The 26,405-nt window shown below is 66.3% G+C and overlaps 2 protein-coding genes across 2 annotated transcripts in view; both read left to right on the forward strand.

Annotated features, from left to right (window-relative positions):
* On the forward strand, positions 1-5,776 carry DES (desmin). The gene is made up of 9 exons (XM_082483208.1): positions 1-635; positions 2,411-2,471; positions 2,662-2,757; positions 2,847-3,008; positions 3,100-3,225; positions 3,934-4,154; positions 4,288-4,337; positions 4,602-4,684; positions 4,811-5,776. The coding sequence occupies exons 1-9, from the start codon at positions 82-84 to the stop codon at positions 4,850-4,852; spliced, it is 1,395 nt and encodes a 464-aa protein (XP_082339334.1). The 5' UTR covers positions 1-81; the 3' UTR covers positions 4,853-5,776.
* Positions 5,777-8,185: 2,409 nt separating this feature from the next.
* SPEG (striated muscle enriched protein kinase) overlaps positions 8,186-26,405 on the forward strand; it is a 40,121-nt gene continuing 21,901 nt past the window's right edge. Inside the window, exons 1-5 of the mRNA XM_082483358.1 lie at positions 8,186-8,748; positions 21,773-21,862; positions 22,121-22,316; positions 23,636-25,158; positions 26,174-26,317. Of these exons, the coding sequence (XP_082339484.1) occupies positions 8,340-8,748; positions 21,773-21,862; positions 22,121-22,316; positions 23,636-25,158; positions 26,174-26,317 (2,362 nt within the window). The 5' untranslated portion in view covers positions 8,186-8,339. The remainder of the gene's footprint in view (positions 8,749-21,772; positions 21,863-22,120; positions 22,317-23,635; positions 25,159-26,173; positions 26,318-26,405) is intronic.

A 26,405-nucleotide genomic window follows, 5' to 3' on the forward strand; every position in this document is an offset into this window, starting at 1 on the left:
GACGCCTCTCCGAGCTGCCGGCCGCTCGCCAGTCCCCACCGCCTGCTCCCTGCTCCAGCCTCGCCGCCCCACGCCGCCACCATGAGCCAGTCCTACTCCTCCAGCCAGCGGGTCTCTTCCTACCGCCGCACCTTCGGCGGTGGCTCCCCGGTCTTCTCTCGAGCCTCCTTCGGGGGCAAGGGCAGCAGCGGCAGCTCCGTCACCTCCCGCGTCTACCAGGTGTCCCGCACCTCAGCCGTCCCCAGCCTGTCCAGCTTCCGCACCACCCGCGTGACGCCCCTGCGCTCCTACCAAAGTGCCTACCAAGGTGCCGGCGAGCTGCTGGACTTCAGCCTGGCCGATGCCATGAACCAGGAGTTCCTCCAGACCCGCACCAACGAGAAAGTGGAGCTGCAGGAGCTCAATGACCGCTTCGCCAACTACATCGAGAAGGTGCGCTTCTTGGAGCAGCAGAATGCCCTCATGGTGGCCGAGGTGAACCGCCTGCGGGGCAAGGAGCCCACCCGCGTGGCCGAGATGTACGAGGAAGAGCTGCGGGAGCTCCGGCGCCAGGTGGACCTACTCACCAGCCAGCGGGCCCGTGTCGAGGTCGAGCGTGACAACCTGCTCGATGACCTGCAGAAGCTCAAGCAGAGGTGAGTGGGGGGCCACAGTAGGTCCCTGTGGACATCCATCCATGCATCTCCATTCCTAGGGCCAGGTGGTGGCAGATCTTGCCCTGGCAGCCCCTTGGGTGCTCACTGCTGTCCTTGTGCCCCACGCTTGGCACCCACCATGGCCCCACTACTCTGTCCCCCTTGCCCTGTTCCCCAGGGTGGGAGAGCACCCCGGCTGTGCCTCTCGCTGCCTGCACCCACCTTCAGGGCACTTTGCAGGGTACCAGGTCCTGGCATGGTAGCTGTGAGGTTTGGGAGAGCGAAGGGCACCTGCAACACGCTATGCCAGTGCTGGGTGCTCCCCGACCCATGGTGTGGGGTGGTCACAGGGGGGTACCTGGCCCAGCAGTGATGGGGCAGGGCGAGGGGGGTGCTCACAGCCTGGGCATCTCAGCAGGGCACTCCGGATGGCCGCTGCCAGCCCTTGCCAGGCACGCAGGCAGCACCCAGCGGGCAGGAGTGTCCCTCATGCCCTCCCCTGCAGCGGGGCTGTGGCCGAGCTGTGATGCCCCAGGACCCCCAGAGCTAGAGGTTCGGAGTGCCCTCCCCTCCTGGGATTCCCATCCCTGCTCACACCAGGAAGGGCTGGTGAGCCCATGGGTGAGCTGAGCCCTGCGGGACAGACAGAGAGACAGACAGAGCCAGGCAGGCAGGCGGAAGCGAGGGGGAGGATGACCCGGGGAGGGGGGTTGTGCTCCACCAGCTCCGGATGCGAAGGAGGGAGAGGAGGAAACGTCTGCACTTCCGCAGGCCAGGGATGCTCCAGGCCTGTCGTGGGTGTCCACGGTGCCCCGGGAGCAGCAGGGATTCCCCAAGGATGCCGTGGGCCTGGCTGGTGCCAGGGAGGGGGCTGGGGCCAGGGGGGAATAGCCACAGGGATGGCGGGGCTGAGTGAACCCCCAGGGACTGACCAGCGTGGGGACGCCTGGCAGCAGGGATGGATGCTCAGGTGGAGCCACTTGCTTTGATGCTGGTCTGCACCTTCCCTCCTGCCCCCTGTGCCCTGGGGATGCCGAGTCCCCATCTCCTGGGGGTGACGCAGCCCGCTGCCTCCCCCCGCAACCCCAGCCTCTGCTCCAGATGACCAGCACTGGGGTCCTGGTGGGGCAGAGCCCCTGATGCTGGGAGGCTGTGGGTGGTGGCACGGAGGACCCCTGAATGTCAGGGGAGGAGCAGGGCGCAGAACAAACAGGTGTCGAGTTCTTTCCACCCCGTGTGCCAGCATTGCCCGGGCACCTCCGACTCCTCCCCACCGCCTTCCCCCTGACCGGCAGCCTGTGGCACTGCCCCCTCCCCTGGCACAGCCCGGCCCCCCAGCCCTGACCTTGGGCTCACATCTCAGCGCTGTCCCCTCTGTACCCACCTCCCACAGCATCGCTGAGACCCGCCTGTCCTCTTTCTCTCCCCGGGATGGCTCAGCCGGTGGCTATCCCTTGCCCCCCCTCCCCATGCCGGACCCTGCACTCTGTCCCCCCGGCTGCCGGCCACTCTCCCCTATAAGGGCCGGGGCAGCGCATGTGGCACTGAGCTGACCTCATGCCTTTGTGCTCTCTCCGGCGTTGACTATAATAGGGAATGGGAGGAAGAGCCCCTGGCCCCTTGCCAGCTCTCCCGCCGCCCGCCGGGAATGCAGGACAATCCGATGTCTTCCCACTGGGCCACGCTGTGCTCGGGGACAGCTCGGGGGGGGACACGTCGCTGATGGGGGACAGGGCTCCCTCTGCGTGCCCCTGACCTCCTCTCTTTGCCCACAGGCTGCAAGAGGAGATCCAGCTGAAGGAGGAGGCTGAGAACAACCTGGCTGCTTTCAGAGCTGTGAGTACCCGTTCCCCCTGTGGGGTGTGGGATCCCCACCTCCCTTCCCACCCCATCTCCCCCCGGCAGCCCGGCCCCAGCACCAGGGCATAGCCCTGGGCACAGCTTTGCACCCTCCAGCCCCTGTGCGTGGTCCCCGTGCTCCCCCCTCCCCCCCTCCTGCTAACTCTTGCTCTCCGTGTCCCCCCAGGACGTGGACGCGGCCACGTTGGCACGCATTGACCTGGAAAGGCGCATCGAGTCCCTGCAGGAGGAGATCGCCTTCCTCAAGAAGGTGCACGAAGAGGTAAGTTGGGGGGTGGCCCTCTTTCCCGCAGGCACCCATGGGGCCGGGAGATGGAGCAGGTGCCATGAGGTGTCTCCTTGTCTCCCCAGGAAATCCGGGAGCTGCAGGCTCAGCTGCAGGAGCAGCACATCCAGGTGGAGATGGACATCTCCAAGCCTGACCTGACGGCTGCACTGCGGGACATCCGTGCCCAGTACGAGAGCATCGCTGCCAAGAACATCGCTGAGGCTGAGGAGTGGTACAAGTCCAAGGTGCAGGAGGCGGTGGGCTCTGGGCTGGTCCTGGCGTGGCAGGTCCTGGCCATCCCAGTGCCCGTGCCCACTGATCCTGGTCTCTCCCCAGGTGTCTGACCTGACACAGGCGGCCAACAAGAACAACGACGCGCTGCGGCAGGCAAAACAGGAGATGCTGGAGTACCGGCACCAGATCCAGTCCTACACCTGCGAGATCGATGCCCTCAAGGGCACGGTGAGCCATGGGCAGCATTGGGGAGACCCCCAGCTTCTCTGCAGGGACCTGCTGCTCCAGGGCTGCTCGGGGACCTCTGGAACATCTCTGGGGTGGGGTGCTCTTCCTAGTGCTCTGAGTTGCTGCCATGGGGAGACTCATCCCCCAGTGCTGTGCCTTCCCCAGTGGCGATCTGGGCCTCTGCGAGGTGTTTTGGCAGAGCCCTGGAGTCAAGGCGCAGATTGCAAAAGGTGCCCCAGCCTGGGAGGCTCCAGGCAGGCGGGCGCAAGGCTCGGGGTGTCTGGTTGCAGGCTGGGAAGGTGGTTGCAAACAAACAGGGCACAACAGTCCCGCTCCAGAACAGTCACGGTCACAGGAGCCAGCCAGCAGTGCCACCCCCGGGCAGCCGTCCACTGCTCCTGCACCTCTCCATGTCCTCCCGCTGGGTTAGGATGGCTTTGCTAGGGATCCTGGGCATGCAGGCAGAGGGTGCTGGTGTTGCCCAGGTCCTGCCCAGCTTGCCCCCAGCCAGATCCTGCTGTCCAGTGCTGGGCAGACAGAAGGTGCTGGCCACCCATTATAGCCCCACATCAGCTGGAGCCAGCCCAGGGCTGACCACGGCTCTCCCAGGGTCTCCTCTAGGATGCCCCCAGCACCCTCAGCTCCCACCCCAGGTGAACCCTGGCTCCTCTGGATCTCCCCCCTCGCTGAACGCCCTTGTCCTCCCAGAACGACTCGCTGATGCGCCAGATGCGGGAGATGGAGGAGCGCTTCGCAGGGGAGGCCGGTGGGTACCAGGACACCATCGCCCGGCTGGAGGAGGAGATCCGGCACCTGAAGGACGAGATGGCCCGGCACCTGCGTGAGTACCAGGACCTGCTAAATGTCAAGATGGCTCTGGACGTGGAGATTGCCACATACCGCAAGCTGCTGGAGGGCGAGGAGAACCGGTGAGCGTCAGCGGGGCAGGACAAGGTGGGGGGACCAGCAGGGTCAGCTGTTTTTTGGGGCTCCCACCCCATGAACAGCTGCCCAAGGCCTGGTGGTGGCTTGTGCTGAGCTCTCCTCTCCATATCCCCACAGGATCAGCATCCCCATGCACCAGACCTTTGCCTCCGCACTCAATTTCCGAGGTGAGCATCACCCTGTGAGGAGGGTGGCCTGGGACAAGTCCCTGGGCGTCCTTAGTGTGGGGGTAAATCTCTCTCTTGGGGGGCTGCAACTGGGCTGGCAGGTCAGGGACACGTGGCGGTGGGGACACTTGGTTGGGTGCTTCCTCAAGTTGGAGGGGGGATGAAACCAGGGCTCCTGAAGTCCCCCAGTGGCTTCAGCCCCACTGCTGTGCCCCCATGCCATACATCCCTGCGGTCCCATCCCCTGTGTCTTGCCACCCGCAGAGACCAGCCCAGAGCAGCGTGGCTCCGAGGTGCACACCAAAAAGACCGTGATGATCAAAACCATTGAAACCCGTGATGGAGAGGTGAGAACAGGGAGACACCAGGGGGTAAGCGGGGAGGCAGGGGGGACCAAGCATGGCTCCTGCCCCCATGCTTGGGTATCCAGTGCCGGCATGGCATGGCATCTCACGGTGCCTCTCTCCTTGCAGGTGGTGAGCGAGGCGACCCAGCAGCAGCATGAAGTGCTGTAGAGGAGGCTGCCCCGGCAGCCCACCGGCACCCTCCATCCCTGCCTCCGTCCCGCCGTCAAGCCCCCCTCCTGCCCCCCACTTCGCCCCCCCGGTGCTCCCCCGGCACGACCCGAGGGGTTCCCCCTGCGCAGCCCCCTCCGGGACCCCTTGCAGCCCCCGGGCTCTCTCCTTCAGCTTCGAAAGGCTCGCTCTGCTTATGCAGCTTCGCAGCGGCAACGCCAGCATCAGGATCAGGCCCGGGCCGGGGGGGGCGGCAGGAGGGAGGGAGGGGACAGGCAGGAGGGGCTGGGGGGAGCATGTGGTGGCCTGAGCCAGCTCCCCGGAGCTGGGATGGTCCCAGCAGCAGGTTCTGGATCCCCCCGCAGCCCCTTCCCCGCGCCGGGCACGGGCTTGGGGTTCATCTCGCGGGAGCAGGGACCCGTCCTGTCCCCCTCACCATCAGCACCGCCGGCCTCCCCGGAGCTGGCACTTCTCCGAATGGATGGCGGTGATGCTGGGGATGGGGAGAAGCGGGGACTGGGGCCAAGCCCCCCATTCTCCACCTGGCTCGGAGCCAGGGTGCTCCCAGCCTGCGTGTCGTCCCCCCCCAGCATGGGGGGGACCGGGTCCCTGTGCTCCCCCCCGGCCCGAGAGGCAGCCCCGTGGGGCAGAGGAGGGCAGTGCCCGCCCCCCCCCCCCCAGTGATGGGGACCCCCAGCAGCAGGAGGCTGCATGGGGCCAGGCTCGGTGAGCCGAGAGGGTACCCGTAGGTGGACACAGGAGAGAGGAGGAGTGAGTGAGTGGGAGAGAGGGGGGAGAGAAGGAGAGGAGCTGGAGAGAGGCCCGGGGGCCAGGGCAGGCACCCCCACCCCTCGCCCCACTGCACCCCCACCCCACCACATCTACATGACTCTTCAGGCGGCTGAAATAAACAGCGGAGCATCACCCCTTCCTCACAGTGCATCTCTGGGGCAGGGATGGGATGGAGTGGTGGGGAGGTGGCACACGGAGGGGCATCTCATGGGCCCCCAGGGCTGGGCTGGGGTGGATGAAGGGGGTGGCCTACATCCACCCTGAGCCATCTTTCCCCTAGGCTGCAGGGTCCCCCCAAAGCATGTCCCCCTCATACTGAAAATGCCTCAGAGCATTTTGTGGCCCACGGTGGTGGGTTTCCCAGTTATACCAGTTTTCCCAGTTATACCAGGTGGGTGAGCTCTGCTGGCACCAGGGGCTGCAACAGTTGAGCCCTGAGCAGGTTTGGAGGGGCCCTGGGTGACCATCCCCTGCTGCCCCCATACACTCAGGACCTCACACCATGGCCCGGTGGCTCTCAGCCCCACAGCTGCCCCCTTTCTGCCCTCACCTGGGCCAGTCCTGTCCCAGTCCCACACCTGCACGGGACCTCTCCAAGCCCCCCCCCCATTGCCACTGACCAGTAAGCAGAGCCCCCCTCATCCCAAATCTACCTCCTTGGCACCCTATGGGCATCAGACCCTCCACCTCACATCTGCCTCCACCCCCAGGATCAACCTCCAGCCTCAACCTGTCCCCTACACCCTCTGTCCCCCCCAACACACATGCCCCCTTCCCCGTGGTTGGGGTGTGGGGGTCTTGGCTTCAGTTCCTTTGCCGCATGGATGGGGGATGCAGCAGGGGAACCCAGGGTCAAGTGTCCCACGGGGGAGAGAGATTCAGGGTTGCTCTGCCCCTGGAGGTGTCAGAGGGTCCATACCTCCCCACCAGGCAGCAGAGCCCTTGGGGGACAGTGGGCTTGGCAGGGGGAGCCGTTTTAGGGACAAGGCAGGTGCTGTTGCCAGCAGTGGGGATGGGGATGGGGGGAGTCCCTGACGAAGAGGCTAGCACGGGGAACCCCAGGTTTGGCTGCAGGGCCGGGGGGGGGGGTCCTCAAGGGCTATCTCCAGCAGGTGGCCCTGTGACATCGAGTATGGTCCCCAGGGCTGCCCTGGCGAGGAACGACACCTCCCTCCCTGCTTGTCCCAGGCTGGCAGGACCAGGGCTCTGCCCCTGGGGCTGGGGCGGGCAGGCAGGGGACAGAGCAGCCCCTTGCCCACAGGGCAGCGCAGGCAGGGCAGAGGTCCCTCCAGGAGTGTGGCAGCTTCTCCTCCAGCCCCCGGCGACCCTGGGGCTTGCTCAGCTGCTCTGCAGCCCGGCTGTGGGTCTAGCAGGACATCCTGCTCCAGCGTGCCCCAGCCACCCAAGCCGGCAGGATCCCAGGACCTTCTCCTCGCTGGTGACGCTCCACTGATGCCGGCACCCTTTGGGCTGCTGGCAACGGGCTGTGCCAAAGCCAGCGGGGCTGGTTTTGCAGCTGGGAAGCAGCGTGCTGTGTCTCTCACGTTCCTGCTCACCAGATTTACAGCCCGCGGCGAGGGCGGCCAGGGCCAGGTGCCGAGACGTGTGCCATCACACGGGGAGCCGGGGAAACCCTGCTTTGCCCGGGGGGGGCGAGGCAGTGTGTGGCACCGGCTGTCCCTGGTCGCTCGCTGCCTGGAGCGCAGCATGTGGGAGCTCTCGTGGAACACCCCAAACCGGAGCAAGTGGGGTGGGGGCGTGTTGGCCAGGAGCAGGGGCTCGGTAAGAGAAATGAGGTTTTGCCATGTTTGCATTCTCCCAAAAGGGTGGATTTGGGGTGAGCTGGGATCCCCCCTCTCCTGCCCACCCTGTGCTGGGGATGGGGCGAAGGGGCCCCACGGGGCTGGCTCCTACCCGGGGTCTCGCGTTGCAGGAAGCATGACGGTGTCCTTTCCCTCCACATGCCACCAGGGTCTCTCTGTCCCGATCCGGTGACACTGCCGGAGAAGGGGAAGGGGGGGAGGAAGGCTGGGTCCCCCCCGTACCCCCCCTTCCGAGCCTCGCTGCTAATATGGAAAGGCGCTGGCCCCTATCTATCTTTGCAAGCGGAGCTGGGCCGCAGGGCCGGGGCGGCGGGTGCGGAGAGGGGGAGCCCGGCCAAGGAATGTGACATATCAGAGGCAGCTGCCACTTCGGGAGAGGGGGCAGAGGGAGCGCAGCTCGCCCGGGGGCCGCGCGGGACGGGACGGGAAGGGGACGGGTGAGGGGGGGGACGCCACGGCCCCAGCACCAGGAGGGCTCGGCGAGCGGCCGGCACCCGCGGGACTCGCACCCCGGCCGGCGGAGGAGCAGGTGCCGAGGCGCGGGGCGGGCTCGGGGTCGCAGCGGAGCATGGGGTGTGGGTGCTGCGGCGTGCCGGGCGCTCGGTGAGCGGTGGCTCGGCGAGCAGCAACCCGAGCCCACGCCTAAAAATAGCCCCTCGCTTGCCCACGGCGCTGCGACCTTCGGGGCTGTGGCCGGCTGGGGAGGGGAAGAGGGGGGGGCCACCGAACCGGACGGCACCTGGACCGGGGGGCCGCCTCTGCCCCGGCACCCTTGGCAGGAGCCCAGCACCCCCAGGCCGCAGGCGGGGGAAGAAGAGGGGCACGGCTTGGGGCGGCGGGGGGCACGAGCACAGGCGGCGGAGCTGTGGGCCATGCACCGGGCGCAGGTACGCGGCGGCATGAGCAGGGCCAGCGGGGACCCTCGGGTGGCCCCGCCGAGCCCCGGCATCCCCCCGAAGCGCGCCAAGGTCACGGCGGAGCCGGGGGCACCTGAGGAGAGCCCGGCTCGCCCGGCGGCACCAGCTTTTGTGCGGAAACTGAAGAACGCAGCGATCGGCACCGGCTGTGATATCCGGCTGCGGGTGGTGGCGGTGGGCAACCCCCAGCCCAGCCTCCGCTGGTACCGAAACGAGGAGCTGCTGGTCTCACGCGAGGAGGAGTATGGCACCCTCTGGATCCGGGACAGCAAGAAGGAGGATGCTGGCGTGTACACCTGCATCGCCGAGAACGAGCGGGGAGAGGCCATGACCAGCGCCGTGCTGGCCATCATTGACATGGAAGGTAAGGGCGGTATGGCCACCGCTACCGCTGTGCTGGCACGGCTGCGGGCACGGGTTTGCCAAGGGTGGCTGCGGTGCTTTGCTGGCTCCCGCCGTGGTGCATGCCCCCGGGGGCCAGCCAGGGCTGGGCTTTGCCGTGTCTGCCCTGCTGCAGGCTGGGGTGCCCGGTGCCGGCAGCACCGGGGCGGCTCTCCGGCCTGGAGCGAGCATGTGGCTGCAGCGCCGGCTGCCAGGCCAGGCAGGGTGCCAGCGCCGGGCACGGAGCATGTGATGCTGAGCCTGCTCGGGGCAGGAGGAGAGAGACAGAGAGAGAGAGAGAGAGAGATGCGGCTCGGGTGTGTGGCACTGGTGATGCCACCCTCCGCAGCCACCGACACCATCCCCGGTACTCCTGCACAAGCCACCCCCGTTGCACCAGCTGCTCGCGGGCAGAGCTGCCCGTGGCATCACCATCACTGCTGTACCTGGCACTGGGGCTGCACTGGGAGAACTGGGGCCCTCCGGGGGTGGGGCCGGGGGGAGGAGCTTAGCACTGCAGGAGGTGGGGCTGACAAGTGGGTGGAGCCTGATGATGGACCCTGCAGTGGGTGGGGCCTGATGGTTAATTAGTTAAAGGGTAATTGGCTAATGGTTAAATAGCAGGGGTGGAGGTCGGAGCCCTATGGCAGTCCCTTTGCTCACCAGCTGTGGCAAGCTGGGCATGCTCCTCCAGCGTGTATGGGGGCGGCTGTGGGTCCTTGCATGGGTGGGCCTCATCCTGCTTGGGGGCCAAGCAGCTTTGGGGCTCAGTCCCCTCTGCCCCAGGATGCCACCTCCCTGCGGCATTGCAGACCTGGGTGTTGGGGAGCGTGTGGTGCTGGCTGGTGGCACCGCTCTGAGATGCCAGCTGTGGCGTGTGCGCAGGGACAGCGAGGGAGGCGGTGCTGAGCCCTCAGGCTCTGGAGAAGGAGCTCCACGTGGGACTTTTTTGCAGCATGGGAGGCGTGCTGGAGATGCTGCACCTTGCGGGGGGGGGGGCTGGGGGGAACAGGCAGCAGGAGCCTTTGCAGTCCTGCAGGGGAGCACTTGAGGAAGAGGAGGAGTTCCTCTGTGTGAGCCACGAGGCTGGAGGATGTTTGGAGGAAGGTGGATGTGCTGCTCATGGGCCTGGGGGGGAACGACAGGGAGAGCAGAGAAGTGCACGAGAGGGGTCCTGCCCCGCAGTGGGTCTGTGTGGGGTCACTGTGCATCGCACCTTTGGGGACCATGGCACTGCACGTGATGCCGTGTGTATGGAGAGAGTGGGAGATGTGTATTGCCCCACGGGGCAGGAGTAGCCTGTCCTGGAGGGGAGGAAGAGGAGCTGATGGTGGGGGGGTTCACCCTGTTCTTGCACCCCAGTGTGCAGCTGCACCTCTCCATGGCACCGCTGGCGCAGCCCCCCCCCGCCTCTGCCCAGCAGCACGGTGATGGCTGATTTCCCCAGGTGCCTGTTCCCATTGTGCTGACGCACTCATCCCTGCTCCCGATTCCCAGCCACCGGCCCCTTGCTGCCGCCTTTCTGGAGCAGTTGAGGGAGGGACAGAGCAGCCAGGATTGCCTAATGCATGGGGTGAATGTCACCCTGCCCCGGGCGCTCCTCCCGGCAGGGCGCTTGGTGCGTGCACCGCCATCGAGCGAGCAGCCACCCAAAAAGCCAGCCCTGGGGCTGAGATGCCTCTGGAGCCACACAAGCTCTGGGGCACTGGGATGGGTGGGGAGCCACGCGGCCCCTGGTGTGGCTTTGTCTCTGTCCTGGGGCAGAATAGTCTCTGCGGTGTGCTGTGGCAGTGACCAGGGAGCACTGTCCCCCCAATGGGTATTGGAGAGGAGTGCTGCTGTGAAGGTGGTGGGATGTGGTGGGGGGGGTCCAGCCCTATCACCTGGCCCCTGTTGCAGGGTGCTGGCACGCAGCATGTTGTTCCCCCGAGGCCATTTTCTCCGTGTCGGCAGCCAAGCGGTGAGATGGATCACCATGTGAAATGGAGGAGCTGTGCCACCGCTCTGCACCCGCCTGCCCTGACACCCTGCCAGGCCGGCTGCCGTGGCTCGCCAGCCTCCAGCATGGCTGCTCTGGGGCTCCCCGCACCCCCTGCCGAGACTCTGCTCTCCAGGGACTATGGAAGTCCTTGCTGGTGGCTGTGCTGTCCCCACGATGGGCAGGGACAACTTGTCCTTGTTCCCTGGGCAGCTCTGCAGTCCAGGTCATTGGCCAGCTGAACGGGCAAGGGGGATGTGTGCAGGACAAGCTCTTCCTCTGGGCTCGGGGTTCTGGCCCCTTATATCTGGAGGTACTGGGGTGCCCTTGCTCTAATTTCCTCTGCTGGGTCACCATCTCTGGTGGGTACAGGACCCTGTCCTCTGCCCTCTCTTCCTAGTGCACAGGCCAGGCTGCAGCTCTCCATAGGGCTGACACCGGCTCTCCCCAAGGTGGCTCAGGTCACTGCTGGTGGGGTGGGGGGGTTCTGTGCCACCCAGCTCCACGCACAGCCCCGGCAGCTTCTCCTGCACCAGCTCAGCATTCCCCCTTGCTCACACAAGCCCGATTTAGCTCCTCTAATCCCTTGCCCTGAATCTGTCTCTCCACCCCACTAATGATTTTCTCCTGCTCTTCTCCCGGGTCCCCCCAGTGCGTCAGCGCCCAGTAGGGGGAACAGGGAGTACATACATGGGGCTGGCCAGGCAGGTGGACTCAGGGCCTCCCAGGGGCATACACCCACCCCCCCCACCACCACGTCCCGTGGTCCCTGCTGCATCCCACTGCTCTGCCCCTCTCCTGGTGCAGGTTGTCCCTCGTGCCCTGGCCTCATGGGCCCAGGTGAGGTGCGTTTTTCCCTCTCACATTGGCACTGGGCTGGTCCAGGGGCTTCCCAGGTCCATCCAGGGACTCTCCAGATCCTTCCAACCAGCCCCGGTCCCCACCGTGGCTCCTCCAGGCTCGCTAAAACCTGTATCACCTCTCGGCTGCATCTCCTAAATTTTTTCCCCATAAACCGGATTAAATCACCTCTTAAGAACCTGAGCTAATCTCCTTTTAGAGCCCAGCCCTCCCTTGCCGTGCCAGCGCCGCCTGATCTTCCCCGCCAGGGCTGCCTCTAGTTTCAAGGTTGGATGTCTCCGTCTTGGGCTCCCAGCTCAGGGTCTCGCTCCGCTCGCCTCCACCTGCACTCAGCAATCAAACCGCCTTGGAACCTTTCCTCTGCCCAGGGAACAGCCTGCACCCGCCTGGATCTGGGGGCAGGGAAGGGGGCAAGGGGATGCCTGTGCATGGTGGCCTTGCACAGCCCCTTCTCATCCAGCCCTGAGTTACAGTGGGGCGGTGTGGGCAAGCTTTTGCGGCTGGTGGTGCTCAGCGATGGCAATGGTGGGGATGGCTGCGTTGATAGTGTTCCTGGTGGCTCAGCTCCTCTACCCGTTTATCTCGGTGCCTAATTTTAGTCCCTTACTTTGCAGTGCTGTGCCCATGTTTAGTGCCAACTGCCCCTTCCCTCTGGAGCCCCTGCCAGCCCTGCTTGGGGTCTGAACAGGACCTAAATCCTCTTTTTGTCATTTCCTTCCCTCCTGTGGGACTCTTGGGGCTGCCTCAGTTTCCCCTTGCAGTCCTTGGCTGTCATGTGCCATCCTCCCTGCCTGTCCCCTCAGCCCCAGGGCACAGCAGCATCTTGGAGGAGCTCAGGATGCCATGTCCCACTGTGGGGTCGGCGCAGGGACTGCCTCTGCAGAGCTGCTTGGCCTGTGCCACCCCAGGGTGCCTGTCCCAGCTGGCATGGGGACAGGTTCCTGGGGCTGGACCTGCCCCTCAGGATGCCCGCAGGGCTGGTGGGTGGACTGGCCATGGAGCCACCGGTCCCCAAGCACAGCCACACACCACGGAGCTGTCACCAGGGGTGGCACTGGGGCCATCCTGCGGGCAGCTGCTGGAGACCCGGGCTCCCAGCTCTGCCCCAGCCACCTGGGCAAGGGGCTGGTGGGGTGGCCACGCGTGCCAGCTCCCCGTCCCGGGGCACTGCGCACCGGGAGGGCTGCTCCCCGGTGAGCAGAGCGGTGGGTGCAGCTGTCCAGTCAGTCACCTCCACCCCTGCCCTCTCGCCCGCTGACGGGGGGTTATTTTTGCTGAGGAATGTGCCGTCCCCTCGGATTCTGGCGGGCTGTAGAGCTTGTGTTACAGGCGAGAGGCTGAGACCTGGGCCTGCGGGCGGGTAAATATAGCACCGCCGCATGGGGTTGCGTGATGGGGCGACAGCCTCTTCCTCTTCCCGGAGCTGCTCAGTGCTCCTTGCTCCCCTCCTGCCTCCCGACACCGGGTTGCTGATTTGTCCCCTGGTACGGCAACACCGGGAAGGGGCTGGCTGCTTCTACCCTGCTGCCTGCACTCCTGCCTGCTTCTCCCCTTGCCCTCTGCATGCAGCCCCTAAGCCCCAGGCAGGGGGGATGCCTGGGCTGGCAGGGCAGGGACAAAATGCCTTCTGCCACCCCGTTCTGTGCCCAGACACCCGGAGCCAAGGTCACATCGCTGTCCTACGTCCCTGTGTCCTCTGCCTGCAGCAGGCACAGTGTGCTCGGGCATCCTTCTAGTGGCAGCAAGTGGAGGTGATGCTGGGGAGGGCACCTGGGGTGTCCCTAACACTTGGGAGGGGGGTCACAGAGCATTGCTCTTCTCCAAGGCCAGAAAGTTGCTGCCGTGCTGCCCTGCCTGGTGACAGGGGCCATTCCACTGCATTTCTTTCCCACCAGAGACAGGGCCGGGGGTGGTCCCCTACCTCCCCAGGCTCCCAGCACATCCCCATCTCCCGCAGACCATCCCTGGCAGCTTTGGGAGGTGCAAACACATGAAAGATTCATGCCCAGACCTCTTCCTACCTGAGACGGCTGCGCACACCCACCGCCATCAACTTATTCAAGCATGGAGACAAAGGGGACTGATGGCCAGGGCCGGGTGGCCGGTGCCCAGCCAGTGCTGTGGTGCTGGGGCAGGATCCGGGCTGGGGAGGCCAATCAAGGTGTGAGGAGCTGCAGCACTCTCAGCAGCGTAATTAATGCTGCATTTTGAGCAAGTGTTTGCTATCTGCTTTGCTCGGGGCTGGTGTGTGTCTGGCAGGTGAAGATGGAGCTGGGTGGCAATGGAGCCACCTGCTCCGGCTCTGCCCCTTGTCCCTGTCCTGCAGAGGAGCTGCGTTGGGTGCAGGCTGCTGTCACCTCCCACCAGGCACTTTTCTGCAGGGACTCTGGCTTTGCCCTTGGGGGGGGATTTGCTTGTGCTGCTGCCTCTGGAAAGGACTTTTGGGTCCCGCAGCAGACACAGCCCCTTGGAGGTCACCCAGCTGCTCCCAAGGGTGCAGCATCTCTGGGGCAGCCCAGAACCACTCCTGGGGCTTTTGCTGAGGGATGGCCAAGCGGCAGAGCCACAGCCATAGGAAAGGGCTGTGTACCTGGCCAGCTGGGAGCTGTGGCAGCAGACACGGCAGTCGGAGGATACCCAAATGGCTGCATTTTGGCCAGGCACATGTGGTCCCTCCTTGGGGCCAGCCCTGGGGCTATGCCTGCAGGTGCTGAGGTGGCAACACCCTTGCCCTGGCACCACCATGTGCCAAGCCCAAGCCTTGGTGCCCCTTCTCTGCATCCCTCACAAGGCTTTTATCCCACTTGAGTGTGAAAAAAACAGGCACAGGCTGTGCAGGTCTGTGGTAGGACCACAGGCATGCACAGCCTGGGTGAGAGCACCTGGCAGGGAGACCCTGGGTGCAGGGACCCTGGTGGACATGAGCCCCACAGCCCACCCTTTTACCCAGCCCTGGTTCAGGTGTACCCATCTCTGTCCCCATCCGGGGCTGGGGGGCGCAGCAGAGTCCTCTGGCTCTGACAGGAGATTCCTTTAGTGCCAGCTCTGGCATTCGTGGGACTTGCCTGACGTGCAGGGTCTCCACGGAAACTCCACAGCATCACTCGAATTGTGGGACTGTCAGAAGTGTTGTATAAACAGCTCCTTTTGTACTGGGTAATTTGCAAGTTATTATGGAGCCATGAAAAGCCTCACGTTGGGAGTCACGGGCTGGGAGGGAAAGCAGAGAAAAGCTGCTGGAGCTGCCAAGCATCGTGGGGAGCGTGATGCCTGTGTGCTGCCCTGCATGGGACAGCCAGCTCCCCCAGGGGACAGGTGAGCAGCATGGGGACAAGCGCTGGGTGGGGAGGCCTCCAGCAGCGTCCCCATGGATGCTCTGCACTGGGAGGGGGCAGCGTGGACAGCCGGTGGGAGTGGGACCTTGGCAACCTCTCCAAAAGCCTGGAAAGGGGGCTGATGGTTGCTGCAGGGCTCAACAGCTTGGTGAGCTGGGGGTCCAGGGCACCGAGAGATGTGGGGGGCACGGCAGGCAGGAAAGGACCCACTGAGGCTGTGGGACTGGGACTGCCCGTCCGGCTTATTTGCAGTGTGACCCAGAGAACAGGGACAGGCTGGCAGGGCTGGGGACACTCGTCTGGGGCAGGTGTGCCGGGGATGCGCCAGCACCCCGGGAGCACTAATGGGTCTTAATGACCCCTGACCAGGGGTGTTCACTGACAGCTTCTGCCCACATCTTGGGAGCCCTATCGCAGCTCTGTCCCGGGCATCCAGTCCTGCCCTGAGCTGTGCCGTGAGTCTTCATCCCAGGACAAGTGGAGGTCTTGTGTGTGTCATGCAACACAGACAGAGACAACAGCCCCCTTCCCTGGGTCATGCTTGTGTCCCCACCAGCCACAAAGCAGTGATGCTAGCCCAGGGTTGAGTGGTCCAGCCCTGCCATCCAGCCTGGGTCCTGAGGCACCCGGGGGGCAGGGTACAAGGTCTGTCCTAGGGGACTGGGTGCCTGGGGCTGGAGGCTGTGTGGTTTGCAAGGGGTCTCGTGCCGTAGCATGGGCAGTGCTGCGCCAGGGGGGTTGCTGTGAAGGACTGTGCCCATACTAGCTCTCACTCATGTGCAGGCAGGTCAGGAGTGCTGGGACCCACACCCATACCTTGGTGAGGGAACCTTTCTGCATGGATGGTGGCTGGAGGATGCGGGGGACTGAGAAGAGGCTGGTGAGCCTGGATCTTGGCTGGGCAGTGCCATGGGACACTGCCTCTGTGCTGCTGCGTGTGGGGTTGTGGCAGCTGTGGCAGTGGAGCTGCCCTGTTTGGGGGCACTTTGGGGGCAGCACAAGGAGGGCAGTTGCGTGCAGCGCTGGCGTGGCATGTTGTGTTATTCTTGTCCCCGTCGGGGTGCGTGTGGGAGCTGCAGTGGTGGACTGCACCCCACGGTGCTGAGCATGGGGGGCAAGAGCAGCCCCTGCCCCAGGCAGTGGGGCAGGATGGATTGATGACAGGGGACAGCGGTACAGCTGCATCACTGGGCAGGGGGCTCGGACCCCTGAGTGCCGTGGAGCCAAAGCCAGCGGGGGGGGAGGACGTGTGCACCCCCTCCCGTCCCCCGTGGCTGCCCTCGCCCCCCGCCACCTGTACCCTGCCTGTCCCCCGCCGCTGTCACTGTATGCCAGGGCTGGCGGGGAGGCGGAGGCGGAGGCAGGCGGGGGAAGGATGGAGGGAGGAGCACTCCAGTGATGCTTCATGCTCACAGCTCCAGCCCTCCCGAGAGCCCAACCTGGCGAGCCCCTTCCTCTCCCTCCGCCGTCCCCGGCTGCCGGCGGTGGAGGATGCTCGGAGCATCGCTTGCCCCCCCGGCGTGCTGACAGCGGGGACCACGCCGGGAGCGGGCTGGCGTCCTGCCGGGCCTGAGCCGGTGTGACCGGGCGAGCGGGGCTCTGCAGAAGCATGAAGAAGATCTGGGTGAAGAAGCGTTTCCAGGTAAGGGCTCCGGGCTGCCGCGCCGGCGGGTGCCGGGAGGAGGGGGCAGCGCTGGGGAGAGGGAGTGCATCGGGATGGGGATAGGGATGGGGATGAGGATGGGGATGGGGGTGTTCCTCCGGCCCTGCTGCTGCCACCCGGGGCTCCCCAGGGCTTCGCCCATCGCCAGCTCCAGCCCTGCTTGCAGAGCCGCCAGCTGTCTGCCTGTCCTCGCCAGCCCGGGCAGGATGGGCAGAAGGCAGGTGCTCAGCACCGCCTGTGCCAGAAGCGGGGCTGGGACCCCCACCAGGGGCTTGCCCCCATGCCACCCTCTCCCATCTCTGCTCTCCGGAACCAGGGCAGCAAATGGATGCTGCTTCATGGCTCCCCCCAGCCCCGCTGCCGGTGGTCACGGAGCTGGAGACGAGGCTTTGCATGCGTCATCCCCTCCGCGTCAGGAGCATGCCTGGCACAGGCAAGGCTCCTCCGCGGGCCCCACCGCACGCTCCGCCACCGAGCAAGGAACAAGGACGTCACTTGGCCTCAGCGGGAGGGTGGAGGATGGGGGGCATCCTTCCAGGAAGCCCCCCGCCCCCGGCTCCCCTGGGGTGCACAAGGCCACCCCGCTGCTCCACCCAGCGCAGGCATGTAGCCCACCCGCTGTCACCCTGTCTGGTGGCCCAGCAGGGGCTGGGGAGGGGCTGTCACTAGCAGCCCCTTCCTAGGGGTGTGGGATGTGCCAAGGGACATGGGTCTCCAGGGATGCTGGCAGCCAGGTGGAGGGGTTCCTCCGGGGCAGGGTGGATGGCACTGCCTGGTTGCTCCATCTGCCCTTGGGGGCAGCAAGCCCGGTGGCTTGCCCGTGTGGTGGGGCAGTGTCCTGCTGGGCTGGCTGAGCATGGGGGGTATTAGCACACCCACAGCAGCTGTCCCTGTGCACCAGGCAAGCCACCCACTGCCTCCCTGCCTCACGCCATTCCTGCTCCCTGCCTGCCTGTCTTGCACCAGTGGCACCAGTGCCCTGTGGTGCTGGGCTCCACATTCCAGGTGGTCGCAGGGTCCATGGGCTGTGCTCTGTGGCCCCAGGACCCCCTTCTCCCCTGTGACTCCCTTTGGCCCCATGGCCATGATTAGGGAAGCCCCGTGCCAGGGCCAGGGCAGGATGCCAGCCCGGGCAGGGGGGTGTCTGTGCCTGGCATGGGGGTAGGAGGCAGCACCAGGTCTCACCCAACTGCCCCATGGAGCAGGGCTGAAGCTGGGTGCTGATCCCAGCCAGCCCTTCTACCCACCTTGGCCTGGGTGGGCACAGAGCGGGCTCCTGGGGCTCCCCCACCCCTTTTCCCAGGGTGCAAATGAAATCCCAGGCAGGGAGCACACCCCCTGACTCTCTGGCTGGCCCCTTCGCCCACAGCCCACCCCCACAGTGAGCCCCGAGCTGTTGCTGCCCCCTTTCCGCCTCCTTGCTCGGGGTGACCCTGCATCACCCAGCACTCACTCCCTGCAGAGATGCGGGTGGGTGCTGTGCCTGAGGGGGGTCTCGGCTGCAGGGTGCCCCAATCCCGCAGGGACCTGTTGCGAGGCAGAGGGGAGGGGGCTCAGCGACCCCATAGCTCTGGGTGATGGAGCCCAGCCCAGGCCTGCTGGGTGCAGTCACCATATTTGATGGGGAACCGATGGCGCCGGTCCCCGGGGAAGCCACAAGAGCACCCGATAATGGCACTCAATTGCATTTTCATTTTTTAATGGGGGAATTATCCGCCGATGGTGCAGTTAATCACTCATCTATCTTTTGCTGGCCTGGAAGACAGGCTGCCAGCCAGAACCAGCAGAGTCAGCCGAGGAGGGGAGGTGAAGCCTGGCTCAGCCTGAATACAAATGTGTCTCGTGCAGCCGCTGCCCTCCGGCCAGCACCGCATGCGGGCAGGGGGCTGGTAGGAGCCTCCAAGCGCTGCCCACGAGCAGGGGCTGCTGCTGCAGCAGCAGCAGCTTTGAGGCACATGAAATGAGCCTGCTGCCCTTCCAAGGGCAACTAACTGGCTGGCCATGCTTGGCTGGCTGTCCCCAGAGGCTGGCTTGTCCATCCCTGGGGGCTGTCCGTCCCCGGGGGCTATCCATCCGTGACCCTGCTTGGGAGCTGTGGGGAGGCAGGAGGACCTGGCAGAGCTAAGGGTTTCAAGAAAGCTGGGTGGCCAGCCCCGGGCTTCATGCCTGGGAGACAGAGCACAGGGCATCAGTGTCCTGGGGAGACCCCGTCACCCAGACTGGCTGGGAAGGATGCTCAGTGCTGGCAACCCAACCCTGCCTGTCTGCACGCTGCATCCCCGCTCCTGCCTGCCTCGGAGATCACCCCATCCCTCTGCTTCTCTGGGAGACGGCGTCAGTGCTCGCCAGACCTGGCAGGCGGGTTGCCCTCGGCCGGTCCCTCCCTTGGCAAGCGGGTGCCGGGCGCTGGGCTGCGGCACGGAGGGCAGCCGAGCTGGCAGGGAGCTCCCGGCGCCTCCGCCCCACGCTCGGGTCCTGCCTGCCTGCCCAGACAGCACGGGCGAGCGTGGCCCCCACACCTCCAGCCCCGTGCAGACGGGCCGGTCCCATGCCGCTTGTGCCAGGCAGCCTCCCTCGCAGCTGGCACGGCCTCCGCCGGGGATGGGGGATGCTGTCCCCACGCTGGGCCCGTGCCCGTGGCGGTGTCTGGGCCAGCGCCTGGAAGACGCTTTGCTGGCCCAGTCCCCATGTTGGCGTGGGCGGTGGCTTTGAAGGGGCTGTGGAGCATTTGGGCACCCGCCTGGGCAAAGACCTTGCTGCGGGCGGCGCTGGCTGCAGGCAGCAGTGCTGGGGCAGCCACACTGCCCAGGGCTGTCACCCCCGGGCACGGGAAGTGGCACACGGCTGGGGCGCACGGTTGTCACCCCCTGGGCATGGGAGGTGACACAGGGCTGGGGCGCAGTGTCATCACTGGGACGGGGGGGGCTGTGTGCGCACACGTGCGTGCACACAGGTGTGTGTGAGTGTGTGTGTGCACGGCTGGGCATGTGCTACACGTGTCCACCTACACCCGTCCACAGCTGCGAGTGTGGGGGTGTGTGCCTGTGGGTACCCTGTGGGTGTGTGCCTGTGTGTACCCCGTGGGTGTGCAGCCGGGGGTGTGTGTCTCTGAGTGTGCGTGCGAGCGGTGCCGGGTGTGCCCCGCCAGCGGGAGGGTGTGAGCAGCACCAAGTGTGCTGTGCCTGTGTGTGTGCGTGCACGCGATTGTGGGTGTGCGCGGTGCCGCGTGTGCTGTGATGGGGTGCGTGCGTGCGGGTGTGCCATGCCAGCAGTGTGCGTGCGTATGTGAGCAGGCGCCTGGCACCGTGCCGTGGGTAACGCTCTCTTCTCTTTTCCTTTGCAGAAGACCGGCCACTCGCGGCGCTTCGGGCGCTTCACGCATGGTGCGTTGAGTTACCAGGACCCGGCTCCCCCCGCCACCCCAAGCGTGCCGGGATGGGGTCCGGCCCCACCGCCGTGCCGTGGGGGGGCAGCGAGCAGAGGCTGGGCAAGGCTGGGCTGCAGCTTGCCAGCCCCAAAACAGGGTCCTGGTGAGCTGGGGTGCTCCCAGTGTACCCCAGGAGGACGGGCAGCTCCTGGCCCCACAGCTCCGGTTCCTCCAGAGCTGTCATGGCTGGACTGGGGAGCCCACTGTGGTGGCAGCGCATGAGGCTGAGGAGGGGCAGCTTTGGGTGGAGGGGAGCAGCGTGTTCCCCCCACCATGCCACGGCATGCAGCGGAGGGGAGCAGTTGTGGGGCAGAGGACCTGTCCCTTGCCACAGGGGTTTGTTGCGGCAGCTTGTTGAGGGCTCGGGCCGTGGCAGGGGGGAAAGGCTCACTCTCCATGGCTGCACGGGATCGGCTTTCCTGGGACCGGACGTTAGGGTGGCACTAATCTGGCCTGGCCTCATCCTGCCTGTGGGGAGGCTCTCGCTGATGCCCTACCCTGAGCATCCCTGCTTTATTGACCAGGACCGTGCTGTGGGGCACAGCCGTATCCTGCAGCAGTTGCCACCGGTGGGGTAGGGGATGCACAGAGGGAGGGTGCTTGCACATGGGCACACGTGTCCATGTGTCCCAGCACCCCCAGGAGTGCCCAGCTGGGGCACTGGCTGGGGGGGTGCGTGTGTCCAGCCGCAAGCTGTGGTGCTCTGCGGAGCTCAGGTATATGCAGATGCTGCAATGGTGAGGCCACCCTGTGGGGCAGCTCCGGGGATAGGGGGTGGCTGTCCGTGTGGCCGTGGCATGTGGAGGGGATGGTGCTGAGCACTGTGCAGGTGGGACAGTCTGTGTGCACGGAGGGTCTGTGTGCAGCGAGCGCCGGAGCGGCGTGCAGTGAACATGGGTGCAGAGTGGAGACGTGGTGGGGAAGTCTGGGGGAGCCAGACCTGTTCCCACACCCTGTGGGCACCTGGGCCCTGCCATGGGACCAGGCAGGTCATGGGGTGCTCCTTGTGGGGTCCTGCGATGGGCAAACACCTAGTCCTGGTCCCATGCCTGGACCTGAAGCCGGGCACAGGGTGCCAGGCTCTCCAAGATGGCATGGCCCACCCAAGCGCTGGCCCCGGCACGTCCCCGCCTCATGGCAGTGCGGGGAGATGCTGGGGACAAGTTCCCTCCCCGCTGCCCCCCCGCGTCTCCGCAGGCCGGGCCGATAACCGGGTGTTGATGTCTCTCTCTCTCTTGCTGCCCCTATGGAAGCGAAGTTTTCCGCTCCTGCAGGAAACAAAGCTACGGTAGGAAGACCCCTGCCTGATGCCAGCCCCGTCCCCAGAGCAGGCCCTGTGCCCCAGCCTGCCATCCTGCCCCATTGCCACCGCTGTCCCCCTGTCCTGCATCCCCATCCTCACCCCGCCTCCGCCAGCTGCATTCCCACCACCGGCACTGTTTTCCTTCCTCCCATCATCTAACGCTGCTCCTGCCTGCTTTGCCTGCCCTCCCCTGCCTGCCCTTGCCCTGCTGGGCTTTCCCACCCCTGGTCCTGCCTTTCCCTGCCGGCAGCTTGTCCCTGCAGGTCACAGTCATGCCCCCTTGCCCTGGCGCTGCCTCCTCCCAGAGCTGCCTGGGCACTGCTCTCCTGCCCCTGGAACCAGTGGATCTGCAAGGGGCAGCGCCAGCCTGGCCTGCTGTCCCCATGTCCCCTCACCCCCTACTCTCCTTCCCCCCCCTCCCCCCTTCCCCACCTCCCCAGACTCGGAGACGGGCGAGGATGAGCCCAGCGACCCCCAGGTGACGCAGCGCAGCGAGCTCCAGGATGAGACGGCCTTCAGCACCCCCACGGGTGAGCAGGGGACACCCGGCTGGCACCGAGCCCTGGCACCGGCTGCTGGGCATGGCCACCCCGCAAGGGCTCTTGCTGGCCCAGCTTTGGGGGTCTCCGGGGCCATGGGGGGAGGGGGAGCTGTGGTCCACCTATGCAAAAGGGAGAGGGCTTGGGGCAGCCCGCTTGGGACACCCCATGGTGGCTCATCCCTCTCCGAGCAGGGTGCTAGGCTCATCCCTGCGGGCACCCGGTGTCGGCTCACCCCTCTCCTTCCAGGTGGGTCCGACACCCTCGTGGACGCCTCCATGAACACGACGCCGACCTCGGTGCTGGCCCTGTCGCAGGCGGAGGAGCGCTCCAGCTGGTCGGGCAGCCAGCAGACCGTGGTGGAGAAGGAGACGGATGCCAACCTCTCCGCACGGGGACCCTACCTCCGCCCCGCTGCCTGGCAGCAGCCGCAGGGAACCCCAAGGCAAGCAAACGCGCCGACCCCGCGCGGCGCCGAGGTCCGGCACCTGGGCGTGGAGCCGCTGGTGCGGGCATCACGGGCTAATCTGGTGGGCACGAGCTGGGGGTCGGAGGATAGCCTTTCGGTGGCCAGCGACCCCTACGGCAGCGCCTTCAGCCTGTACCGAGGACGGGCGCTCTCGCTCCACGTGTAAGTAGCCCAGGGGGGAAAAGCGCGTGGAGGGGGACATCGCGCTGGGGCCATCTCCTTCCAACCCCCCGAGCCATCTCCTCCCCTCCGCCTGGGCTTTCTTTGCCTTCGCCATGCCTGGATGAGGAACGGGGGCTCTGAGCGGTAGGCAGCCTGTTCCCGGTGAGGAGGTGGGAGCAACCTGGGCCAGGGAGGGGGGTTCAGGTCCTTGGGTGAGGTTGGGGGGACGTGGAGTAGGGTCCCCTTTCTGCTGCGGCCAGGTTGGGGCTGGGGATGATCCCTGCGCTGCTGCATGAGCTGCAGCATCCCACCCGCAGGCTGTGCTGTGGGGGTCCCCCCATCCTGCCCAGCTGTGGGGTCTCTTCACAGCCCAGAGCATGGGGACAGGGGGGTACGTGGCAGCCTGGGACACCCGCTGGCAAGGCTCTGCCACCCGCAGTCCCCACTGCGCAGGGGTGGCAGCAGGGGCCAGGGACCTCCCCAGGACCTGCTGACGTGCTCAGAGCCCCCTTCCCTCCCTGCCGCCTTCAGTTCCCGTCCCCGCAGGCCTGCTCCTTCGACCTCCATCCCGCCCCCTTTTTTGTTCGAGGCTGCTTGTTCCACCAGAACCTCATCTCCACCTTATGATTTCTGCACCGTGATCGCCGAGCCCTCCCCCCGGGGGCAGCGGGGTGGGGGGATGCACCCGCAGCAGCACGTGCACGGGGGGATGGCTTTGTAGCCTCGGGGACCCCTTCCACCTTGCGGGAGAGCTGCCCTGTGCCACGCTGCCCCAGCACACCAGGACACCCCGGCCAACTGGGGCACCCACAGCCCCCCGGTCCTGTCTGCATGACAGCCCTGGGGAGGGGACTTGCTGGGTATCCCAGCATCACCCCGCTGTCCCACATGGGTACCCCTGGGCAAGGAGACGCCGCTGTGTCTCACACACAAGCCAGACAGCTCCTGGTCGTCTTGGGGTGGCCAGACTCACTTGCCAGGGCCCCTCGAGGGTTCCCAGTCCCGGGGCTGCCCTGACCGCCTGCCCCCCTTGCCGTGCCCCATTGGGCACCGTGGTGCGGGCTGGGAGCAGGGACGCAGCCAGGAGGCGAGGGTGGGCTCTGAACCGCCCTCCTCTGTCTCTCCCCTTGCAGCAGCATCCCCCAGGGGGGCTACCGGAGAGATGACCCCCACAGCGGCCCTGTCTCTCCAAAGCCCGGTGCCGAGCCCCCGAGGTCTCCCGCTGCCCTGCCACTGACCGCCAAGCCACCCATCGTCCGCTCGCCGTCTCCCCGTGCCGGTCCGTGCCTGCCACTGCTCCCCGGCGCCACGTCCCAGCCTGTTGCCCGTGGCCCTGGCGTCCCCTCCTTCACACCCGTGACCCCCCGCAAGAAGTCCTCGGTGCCAGCCGAGTACCAGGACACCGTCGCCGAGGAGTACGAGGAGAAGATCAAGAAGCCCAAGTCCTCGGGGTACTCGCAAGGCAGCACGCAAGAGTCCCGTCCCCAAACACCCATGAGCGACGCCTCCGGCCGCATCTCCGTCCGGGCATCCCCCAAGCTGGTGCGTGCCGGCTCCAAGATCTTTGAGAGGCTGCAGTACTTCGAGGAGCGGCGGAGGAGCTTGGAGCAGGCGGACAGCCCCTTCCCAGCACATCCCTGCCTGCCCCTACGCAAGACACGCTCCTTTGACCAGCCCGGCTCCGGCTCACGCCGTGCTGGCACGCCGGGCGGCTCGCGGGAGGACGTGCGGGAAGGCGGCCGCTGGGAGCCGGGCAGCACGGCAGCGTGCCGGCGTTTGGCCTTCCGGCAGAAAGCCGCCTCCTTCGACGAGCGGGGCAAGTTCGCCGGCCGCGTCTACGCCATCGAGCACAAGTTTGCAGAGGAGCTGACCCGCATCAAGCGGACGGTCTCCAAGCAGCAGCTGCGGCGCTCCCAGGAGCTGTGCAAAGCCGGGCTGTCCCCGGCACCATCGCCCCCGGCAGCCGGCGAGCCCACCACCCCCCGTACCCCCTCCTCACAGGGCACCGGTGGGCGCAAGGCACCGCTGCCGAAGACCTTCCCACCGGCGGAGAACACGCACGTCATCCAGCACCTGGCACTTTCCAGCGTGGCACTGGTGGGACCCGATGGGGAGCCGGAGCCGGGGGGGCAGCGTGGGAGGAAAGCCCCGGCACGGGGTGGCACGGTGGCCGGTCAGCCCACCGAGGTGGAGAATGTAGGTGCAAGGAAGGGTCCGCAGCAAGAAGGCATTGGGGAAGTGAAGAAGAAGGAGCAGTGGCCGTTAGCGCAAGCCACCCCCCAGGGACGGGTGGCCCTTTCGCAAGCGGGTCCCACCGAAGGCAGCTCGTGCCCAGACGGGGGCCCCGCTGGTGGAGCCCGTGGCCCCGGGGCCGTGAACGAAGCCCTGGCTGCCCGGCTGGCCGTACCCCACGGGCTGTACCGTCGGCCGGAGGCTCCTGCGGAGGTGCGGTTCCTGCCCTGGGCGAAGCCGGGGATGGAGCAGGAGGCTCGCCTGGAGAGGAGCTGGGCAGGGCAGCATGGTGCGGGCAGGGAGGTGGAGAGAAGGCAGACGAAAGTGTCGGAGAAGAAAGAGAGTGGCCGGACGGCTCAAGAAAGCAGGAGCACGCGGAGCAAGGGGAAGGGGCGCCGAGCCAGGCCCACCTCTCCGGAGTTAGGTAGGAACGTGGCTTTCTGTCCTCCTGCAGGCACAGAGCTGGCCCAGCCAGCCCCTGAGTGGGATGGGGGACCCCCAGCCTGCCACTGGGAGGTGTGGGGAGCCCCAGCTGCGCTATAGAGCACGGGGATGGCACAGGGGGACACAGCTCCACAGGTCGGGGATGCTGGCACCAACCAGTGCTATAAAGCAGACCAGCCTGGGTACCAGTGTGCTGGGCCTTGAGGTCATGAGGTTTGCTAACATCTCTGTCCCTCCTGCCTGGCGCGGGAAGGACGCAGGGTGCTGACCTCTGGCACCCAGCCCCGGGCTGGTCCGGCCCCCCAGGGCACAGGGCATCTGATGCAGCTTGTCCTGGCTGGACCGTGCTTGATGCTCCAGGCAGGGCGTGCAGCCCAAATGTCCCCAGGGGATGCTGTGGTGGCTTGGCCAGGGGAGAGGTGCCCTGCCCATCCCAGCACACCGGGATGAGACCAGACTGCACCCGGGCTGGGAGCTCCTTCCAGGCTCTGCTCTGTTCGGATCAGTGCCAGGCCCACATGCCCAAGGCTCCTGGCGCAGCCCCAGGACCTTTGCCCATGTGCTGGAACCATGGGAGCAAGGGGGGGAGCTGGGAGGCTGATGCTGATGTGGCGGGGTAAAGCAGCCAGCACCCTGTGGGGGGCCGGAGGGAGCTTGGAGTGGGGGCTGCAGTGGGCTGCACAACCCTCCTCCTTCCACACCCCTCATCGCTTGTGCTGTACAGGGATGTACAGCAGGCTGTATGCTCCCTGCCCCATGGTCCCCTGCTTCATCCCGCTGCAGGCACTGTGCCATGGTGGCCCCTGATGTAGCCCTTTCCTCCACTGCACAGCCCGGGGACCTGCTAATGCCCCCACGAGGGTATGGGACACATGCTGGCAGGGATGGGCAGAGGGTTGTGGGACCCCTGCTCTGCCTGCATACATCCTAGTGTGGCACGGGACCTGCTCGCTCCACCCCACTGACAGCCACGGGACCCATCTCTCCCTGCCCAGAGTCCTCCGATGACTCCTATGTCTCAGCGGGTGAAGACCCCCTGGAAGCCCCCATCTTTGAGATCCCCATCCAGGACATGGCAGTGGCCGTCGGGGCAGAGGTGCTGCTCAAGTGCATTGTCACAGCCAACCCCCAGCCAGAAGGTGAGCAACCGTGGGGCTAGGGACCCTGGGGACGCGAGCGTGGCGGAGGGGCTTGCTGCATGTCCATGTCCCGCCCGCTGAGCCATCT

This window comes from Vanellus vanellus (assembly GCF_965231255.1).
Source record: "Vanellus vanellus genome assembly, chromosome: 5".
In the NCBI taxonomy this organism is placed as follows: domain Eukaryota; kingdom Metazoa; phylum Chordata; class Aves; order Charadriiformes; family Charadriidae; genus Vanellus; species Vanellus vanellus.